Source organism: Theropithecus gelada, chromosome 2 (genome assembly GCF_003255815.1).
Source record: "Theropithecus gelada isolate Dixy chromosome 2, Tgel_1.0, whole genome shotgun sequence".
Taxonomy (NCBI): domain Eukaryota; kingdom Metazoa; phylum Chordata; class Mammalia; order Primates; family Cercopithecidae; genus Theropithecus; species Theropithecus gelada.
Genome location: NC_037669.1, coordinates 186565285 through 186574369, shown reverse-complemented (window position 1 = coordinate 186574369; position 9085 = coordinate 186565285). Strand labels below are relative to the sequence as shown.

The following is a 9085-nucleotide window of genomic DNA, read 5'->3' as shown; positions in this document are numbered from 1 at the left end:
TAAAAAACTAGCCGGGCGTGGTGGCGGGCGCCTGTAGTCCCAGCTACTCGGGAGGCTGAGGCAGGAGAATGGCGTAAGCCTGGGAGGGGGAGCTTGCAGTGAGCCGAGATCCGGCCACTGCACTCCAGCCGGGGACAAAAGGAGAAACCTCCGTAAAAAAAAAAAAAAAAAAAAAAGATTTAAGAAATAAGGTAGTAGTACATGAAGAAGGCTTGAAAGAACCTGGCCAATTTGGGAATCAGTAGGACACGGTTGCAGTCTATAGGCTATTGACTGTGTGCTAATGCCGATTCTTTCCCTAAGTCTTTTTAGATCCTTCCAGCCACAAGCTATTTTTGCAACCTCTATAGTCCCAGAGCGCTTTCTTTTCTTTTCTTTCTCTCCTTCTCTCTTTCTCTCCTTCTTTCCTTCCTTCCTTCTTTCTTTCTTTCTCTTTCTTTCTTTCTTTCTTTCTTTCTTTCTTTCTTTCTTTCTTTCTTTCTTTCTTTCTTTCTTTCTTTTTTTTTGACAGAGTCCCACTCTGTCACCCAGGTTCGAGTACAATGGCGCAATCTTGGCTCACTGCAACCTCTGCCTCCGGGTTCAAGTGATTCTCCTGCCTGAGCCTCCTGAGTAGCTGGGATTAAAGGTGCCTACTACCATGCCCAGCTGATTTTTGTATTTTTAGTAGAGATGGGGTTTCACCATGTTGGCCAAGCTGATCTCCAACTCCTGAGCTCAGGTGATCGGCCTGCCTTGGCATCCCAAAGTGCTGGGATTACAAGCGTGAGCCACCACGCTTGGCCAACACTTTCAATCTAATCTAACATGTACCACATTCTACCTTGTATTAAAGCTCTATACATCATATATATCAAATTTGTTTCCTATACAGTACTGTGAGCTTCCCAGAGATAAGAATCCTGACTTATTCATCTTCTCTTTCATCTAGAATATTTACTTTAAGAGTAGGCATCAAAAAATGTTAATTTAATTGAAATATATTAAGCGATGTAGAAATGTCACCAAATATACAAATAGAATGTAGCAAGGAATCCTGGCACTTTGCCCTCAGTCCCACAGCAGGAGTTCCTAGCCTGATATGCTTCAAAACCTTCCACAAGTGGACTGATAACCCTGGACTAGACTCCAAAATCTTTATCTGAAGACAGAGACAATCTCTAGAGAAAAAGTCTGGGCAGATGACTGATGTGCTAATTCTGGAACACTGACCATCCAAGGCATTCAATATACATTCAGCTCCAAACTGGAGCTTTTTCATCAGCGATATGAGCCGAATTAGTAACGTTTGGTGGAAAAAAAAAAAGAGCATGATTATCAGTGTCTCTTGGAATTACATAGCCAGGCTGTTCATGGCCTGAGTGGTCAAACCTAACAAAATGAATGAAGGAATGAGCATGACTCTCTGGCAAGCCCCTCAGCATAGTGGTGATTCCACACAAAAGTCTTCTTCGGAAAAATCACAGCAACTAGATACTTTCGTGGGTCTTTTTCCCGTTGCCTGTCCCTCTGCTCACCATTGCAGGCACTGAAAGACTGCTGAGATTCTCACAGGTACGAGAAGACCGCAGAAATGCCTCCAGGAGGCAGGCTGGGATCCAGGTTCCAACACATACTCTTGTGAGAGTGTGAAGGAACACGAAAGAGGGGAACACCTTGGCTAAAAACGTATTTGTGATAGAGGAGAAGGGGAGGAACAGGAAGCCTCCAGCTAGTCATTTGGAATCTGGCAACCATTTCTGTCAGCTTTTCCATTCCTAGATTGATGCCCATTGCTTAATTCCTTAAGGTAAGGGATATACTAAATTGCCTCTTTGTTCAAGTCTTACAATAAGAATTTCCCTCTCCTCTCCAGTCCTGTCCCCTCTCCTCCCCTCTTCTCCTTTTTTTTTTTTTTTTTCTGACGGAGTCTCACTCTGTCACCCAGGCTGCAAAATCTTGGCTCACTGCAACCTTCACCTCTGAGGTTAAAGCAATTCTCCTGCCTCAGCCTCTTGAGTAGCTGGGACTGCAGGCATGCGCCACCACGCCCGACTAATTTTTGTATTTTTAGTAGAGAGAGGGTTTCGCCATGGTGGCCAGGCTGGTCTTGAACTCCTGACCTCAGGTGATCCACCCGCCTTGGCCTCCCAAAGTATTGGGATTACAGGGGTAAGCCACTGCACCTGGTCCACAGCAAGAATTTATTTCTGAATAGCATTTCACGGTTAGGCGTCTGGCTGTTTAACAGATGAGGAAACTGAGGCCCTCAGTTGCCAAGGTCACACAGCTGGTAAACGGACGGAGCCAGAATGTGAGTACAGCTCCTCCTGCCTCCAAAGGTTCTCTGGGCCCTATAACACCACGCCTGCACAGGAAACGCAGGCTATATATTGTTCTTCCCCTGGCCAGGCGCCCTGATCCAATGCCTGGACACACATCCACACAAAGTGGGATGAAAAGGTAAGGGAGAGCCTTCCCCAAGAGAAGGAGCGGTAAGCTTTGATTCTAAAGGGCCTGGGTTGGGTCCGTCCTTTGCCGCTTCTCAGCTGTATGCATTTGGGCAAATCACTTCTCAAACCTCCGCATCTGGGCCTACAGGGCCTCTGTGACTTTTATTATTAATTAATTAATTAATTAATTAATTTTTAATTTTAAGTTCCAGGATACATGTGCAGAATGTGCGGGGTTGTTGCATAGGTATCCATCGCATCTATGGTTTCATTCAGTCTGAAATGGCGTTCCAGGCTTCGTTAGAAGGTGAAGCACTCTGCAAACTGCGAGGCCATACGCAGATTCCCTAATACGATGAAGGCCCTAACTTGCTAAGCTGGATTTTCTTTATTTCCCAAAAAGAAGGCTAATACTATCCACTGTGCAACTAGAAGGGAACCCTCGTGTAAAGCGCCTCGCCCCGGCTGGCCTCAAGCGGCGCTAGCTCTCTGGCTGGCGCTGGAGTGTGCCGCCCCCGGCAGCCCCGCCGCGGCCGCAGGGAGCCTGGGAGAGCGGCTCGCGGAGGCTCAGGCAGCAGGAGGAGCGTGTGAGCTGTGGGCGTCCCTTTAAGAGCGGCTGGCCAGGCACGGCCTCCGCCTCTCCGTACGCGGAGCGCCGGCGGTCACCTGGGGCTCGCGGGGTAGCCAGATCGCGGCGGGGTCGGCGCGCTTCCCCGGGCGAAGGTGGGAGAGGGGACCCGGACGGGAGGTGCCCCGAAGCCCTCTTGAGCGTACCCGTCCCGCGCCTCTCGGAGGCGGAGGATGCGGGAGCGCATCTGGGCGCCGCTGCTGCTGCTGCTGCCGCTGCTACTGCCGCCGCCACTGTGGGGCGGCCCCCCGGACAGCCCACGCCGGGAGCTGGAGCTGGAGCCCGGGCCTCTGCAGCCTTTCGACCTGCTCTACGCCAGCGGCGCGGCCGCCTACTACAGCGGAGACTACCGGCAAGCGGTGCGCGACTTGGAAGCGGCGCTGCGCAGCCACCGGCGCCTGCGGGAAATCCGCACGCGCTGTGCCCGCCACTGCGCGGCGCGCCACCCGCTCGCGCCCCTCGGCGAGGGCCCCGGAGCCGAGCTGCCCCTTTTCCGCTCCCTGTTGGGGCGGGCGCGCTGTTATCGCAGCTGTGAGACCCAGCGCCTCGGGGGCCCCGCATCCCGCCACCGCGTCAGCGAGGATGTGCGCAGCGACTTCCAGCGCAGAGTGCCCTACAACTACCTGCAGCGGGCCTACATCAAGGTACCCACAGAGCGCTCCTCCACTCCAAAGACCCTGCGGCTCTCACATGCTCTCTTGAGTCCTCCCTGCTGCCCCCGTCATCTCTGTTCCGTCTTTCAAATTGAGTGTCCTTAAATATGTGTCTCAGTTTGTCAATCCAGATATCTGGTGGCCCTGTCTCTGTACGCAACAATTGATTAACTTGGACAAGTCTTTTTCTCTCTTTCTCAGCGTCAACTTCTCTCTCAAAAAGAGGACTGTCCTGATAAGGTGAGGGTTAAAGTACGCATTCAGCACGAATTCAGGAGGCGTTGACAAAGCTGAATCTAGTACAAGTTATCTTCTCCCTGCTCCCTTCCCATTTCTCTTCTGTCTCCTCTCTCATCCTTCCTATACTGTAGTCTGCACCTTTTCTCTGAAGTTTAAAAGAATCTTCAAAATAGTGAAGTTGAAAGACCTGTTCCAAAACAAATTTCTCCCTCTTCTCCCCTTCACCTACAAAAAAGTAAAGATCAAAGGTTAAAGAGAAGGTATGCTTGGAGGAGGCCAAGCTGTTTGAGGCAGTCTCAGTCAAAGTATCCATCCTAAGTGTTGACTTTTTCTCCTTTGATAGAGGGCTTCCGTTTTCTGGTGGTAGGCGTTGGACTGGGTTACTGGGCATCAGTCCTCTCCTTCTAGTTTTATTTTTATATACCTATCTTACCTAAAGTTAGTGACAGGAGGTATAGTGTGCATACTGACATATTTTTCACATACGTAACTTTGAAGATCTCTCTGGATGCTTCAGCAGAGGGAATTTGAATGAGTTCTTCAGCCTCCACTGCCACTCACCCAATTTTGCTTCCAATTGACACTCTTAACCCCTCTTTCTGGTTTTCTATGTTAATATTTCAAAGTCTCTTCTACAACTATTGGAAAAGTGGAAGCTTTGGGGTTGGTTGGTCATGCTAGCTAATGGACCAGGCTGCTTTGCTTTGCTTTGCTTTTCTGTTTTTGATGGAGTTTTGCTCTTGTCACCCAGGCTGGAATGCAGTGGTGCAATCTTGGCTCACTGCAACCTCCGCCTCCCAGGCTCAAGCAATTCTCCTGCCTCAGCTTCCTGAGTAGCTGGGATTACAGGTGTGCACCATCATACCCGGCTAATTTGTGTGTGTGTGTGTGTATTTTTAGTAGAGACGGGGTTTCCCCATGTTGGTCAGACTGGTCTCGAACTCCTGACCTCAGGTGATCCACCCATCTCGGCCTCCCATAGTGCTGGGATTACAGGCGTGAGCACAGCCAGACCAGGCTGCATATCTAAGGAGATGAAAGTACATACCATGTTCAAATATCCAAATGCCTTTTGCAGCTCATCCCACAAAATCTCTGCCCTCATATGTGGTAGGGGTCTCTCAGATTGGCAACTGTTGGTGGAGTGCATGAAATTTCAACTCAGTATAAATCTTAACCTCCTGTGTATTGTGGCTAAGGTGTTGGAGTTCACTGGACTAGTATCTTGGGCAAGAAATGAGGAGAAAGCCTGAATCCTTTCCAGGGCTTGTCTTCTACTTGCTTGTACCTCCTGATTGCTGAGACATATATGCAGTATAACTCTGATTTCTTCTAAGTGATTTACACAGTTTCTGGTGGTCTCACAGAAATCAGTCAACACCAGGCAGAGAGGGGTCCTTGAGTGTCTGACAGTGACGTTATCATAAGCTAGTTCCCAGAGAAGGACATGGGTGGTCCCTGTAGCTTGCTCCTCGCAGGAGTCTCCGACGTGAGGTTAGCAGTCCTGCTGTTAATTCTGTCACAAATTTTGGACATATTTTCCTTTCTCATATGTGGAGAAAGAATACATATTCATGGTCAGTCCTCTAAAAATAAATAACCATGAGGTAACTCTCAATATGTGGGTTTCCCTGGTTCTGGGATTCTGCTTGCTTCACTGCTAATGTCAGCATTTGTCAGTCATTTCCCCTCCCGTTCCCTGGTTGGAGGTCAAAGAAGGTGAAGCCATAGGTTTAACATACCTCAGATTTTTGTGGTGAATTGATTACAGGAACAAGTCACACTCTGTAAGTGAATTACTGGATGTTGTCCGATGAATTAATGAAGTTTAAGACGTTCTTTCAAAGGTGTGTGGCTTCATGTGTTCATTTCAGTTCTACCAGCAATATTTCTGAGAGCAGAACAAGTCTTGCATCTTCTCCCTTACTTCTCTTCTCTGGCAGTTTCTTGGATCTACATAATTGATAATCTCTTAGGAAGAAAACATTTTTATCCCTTTGGAAATTCATTTTTGAAACTTGGAGTTTGTGAATATCTAAAAATGCATCACGGTTTTTCTCCCCTCCTGCACCCCCCTCCCCCAGCCCCCAAGAACTCCACAATTTTAGCCTTTTCTTGACTTCCTTGGAATTTCACTTATGAATTTGCACACACACCATCTTTTGAGACTGAAAAAAAAAACCTCTCTCAAATAATAAAAGAATATCCTTGAGCTCTGACAGGTCTGGATTCTAGGGCATTAATTCCCCGACGTTAGGATGAGGAACTCCCTGCATGTGACTGGATATGGTCCTAGTGCCCTGTATTGCTGAATTGCTTTTGACATCAGTGATCCAGTTTGCACTTTAAAGGATAACCCTGGACCAGATCAAATTCAGTGAGGGAGGACTGGAATGCTTCATAAAGCTAAGAAAGTACAATTATTCTCAGCTAAGAGATTTTCCAACTATAGAAGCTCTCAGGAGATGCTGCTTCTCCCCCAAATCCTGCTGAGTGGGCCTCCGATGAAAGCAGGTTATTCGCGCTGGTATGTTGGAGGGGAAGAAGGATGAAGGATCATGAAATCTGAGACCCAGAGTTCAATTTCTTGGTTCACAGATGAGGAAAGGGATGTTTCTAAATGTTGAACAGAAAGGTAAAGAGGTTTGCTCAGTGTCACATATTTAGTGGCATACCAAATGATTTGTTGAAATGAGCACAGGGCTGGGAGTCAGGAGTCTGGATTCTTCCAAAACTGATTCCCATAGCTTTCCTGTGCCCACCGGCCTGTGGGTTCACATCAGGGCCCAGAGAATGCTGCATACCCCAGGGCTATCCTTATGCCAGATTTGGACAGCTCCAGGGATGAGTATGTCCTTGTCTTGCAGGGTAACAGATACTCACTGTATCTTTCATAAGCCTTGCTCTGTTGAATTTTCTCAAGGCCTGGCATGTTGGGAATTTGCCTAGACAGCTATGAGGCAATAGTTTCACCTGGCTCCTAGCCATACTTTTTGTTTAAAGGTGGGGTGAGACTCTTCAAACTTTTGATTTTTATCATTTAAGATTGTTAGATATAACCCATGATTCATAGCCTAAGATGTAAGATATAGCTTTTATCATTGCATTCTCTGCTCAGAAACCTTCGGTGACTTTCCTCTTGCTACCATATAAAGCTCAAACAGTTTACCATAACATCCACAGCCTGGCTCCCTCTCAACCTTCCCAGCCCTATCTTCCCCAACTCTGCCACCCTCCAGCCAAAGGTAACAATGAGTGCTTTGTCTTATGCCTGACACTTCTGCATCTCTTGGCCTTGTTTAGTCTTTCTTGGGAGGTGTAGAGGCTTTAGAATAGGATAGATATGGGATTCATTTTTAGTGTTCCCAATCTCTATCTGTGTGACTGTCAGCAAATTACATCAGATTTTTCAGCTGTAGGTCTCCTATCTGCAAAATGGGGAAATAATGGGACCTACCTTCCTGTTTTAGGTTAAGTGTAAGAGATGAGTGGTATAAAGCACCCAGAATAGGTCCTGATTCTCAGTAACCATTGGAGACATGTTTATTCTTATTATTAGTTTAAATAACAGACCTTTCCTCCTCCTTTTCTACATGTTCAAATCATAACATCCTAAGGAACGCACCTATTTCTGTGAGTTCTTCCTTCACTCCATCTACAACTCCCAAAAGTACATCATTTCTCCCTTTTCTGAATTCCCACAGCAACAAATTTGTTCCTCTTCTGTCATTTTTCATTTTTAACCTCATTTTGGAAAAACTGATAATTTTGCTATCACTTATGTGAGCTTCTTGAAATCAAGAATTGTCTTAGTAATTCTTGCATCTCCTAAAGCAGAGGTTCCCAGATTTGGATTATTACTAAATGGGTAATTATTATTAATCATCAGAGGCATTAAAATGTGATTTAAAATTAGAGATAAAGGCTCAATAGGTCCGAGCTGGGTCATCAGCAACCATCTTCCCTCCAAATACCTAAAGCAGGGGATGGTAGCAGTAGACGTTCAGTGTACGTTTGTTGAATGAATAATAACTTGGTTCCATGCATATGAAATGTTGTTGAGGAAGATTTCTGCACAGTGGCAGGAGGTTTTCTCACTTTAGTTGTTTGGCTTCCGGGCTGGTCAGTTGGGAGAGAACGTTACAGGACCGTTGACTCCCTGACTTCTCACTGTTTTCTACTTACAGTTCGGCTAATGTTGCAAACTTTCACCCCCTTTCCCACAGCCCTTTTTCCTCTTTAGTTCTTATTACTTAAAACTGTACTTCAAAATACCCTTGACATATTGTACTTGTTTCATATACAATTCTGGAATTTAAACAATCATGAGGGATATTTTTCTTTCTTATCTGTGTCCTTTATAATCAAGAATGGTTTGACATGGTCTGTTTTTTTTCTCCCACTTTTCCCAGCCATTTAAGAAAAGAAAGAAAAGAAAAGAGAAAAAAAACTAGTGCTGTTTATTTATTCATTTTTTCTACTCAAAACAAGCTTACGCCTGCTTCTTTTGTTTCTGGATTGTTGCTTTGTTCCATTTGACCTTCGTTTTTCTTCTTAGGATTGAAAGGAAGGGGAAAAATACAGACACAATTACATTGGGCAATCATGTTTTGGTCCTAGAGTCCTCTCTTGAAACCTCCTGTATCTTGATCATAATCTATTTGATTAGGATTCAAAGGAAGGGGGAAAATAAAGACACAATTACATTAGGCAATTCTGTTTTGGTTCTAGAGTCCTCTTGAAACTTCCCTTATCTGGACCATAATCTATTTGATGAGTGGTTCCTAGGGGAAAAAAAAGTAAACTCTAGGAACTTCCTGACTCTTACTCTGTTTCATCAACTGCTATCTCTTTCTAGAACGAATGCCTTAAAAAGAAATTGAAAACCCAGACAAGTGCACCATATAGATCTTATTAGTTTAGAATAAAAATGCTTTCCTGAATCTCATATTTAAATTTTTTTTACCTATTTGTAGAATATGTATATTTTATCTGCAAATTATTTCAAATAGAAGGTTGATTTCATAGCTTCTTGAAATAGCTGTTATGAAATTTCTCTAATGGTTATTTCCTCAAAAGATGAAGCGTTTCTCCCCTCTCTTTAACAACTGAACACTTTTTTGTGCTTAAAT

General features: G+C 45.4%; 1 protein-coding gene across 2 annotated transcripts in view; it reads left to right on the top strand.

The window, feature by feature from the left end:
- The first annotated feature begins 1559 nt into the window (after positions 1-1559).
- P3H2 (prolyl 3-hydroxylase 2) overlaps positions 1560-9085 on the top strand; it is a 169751-nt gene continuing 162225 nt past the window's right edge. The window contains exon 1 of one of the 2 annotated variants that reach the window (XM_025377565.1): positions 1560-1789. Coding sequence is in view for 1 of the 2 variants with exons in the window: in XM_025377564.1 (XP_025233349.1) it covers positions 3234-3704 (471 nt within the window). In the remaining variant the exon portion in view is untranslated. Of the gene's footprint in view, positions 1790-2847; positions 3705-9085 lie in introns of those variants that run through there. The other variant, XM_025377564.1, reaches the window with a different exon arrangement.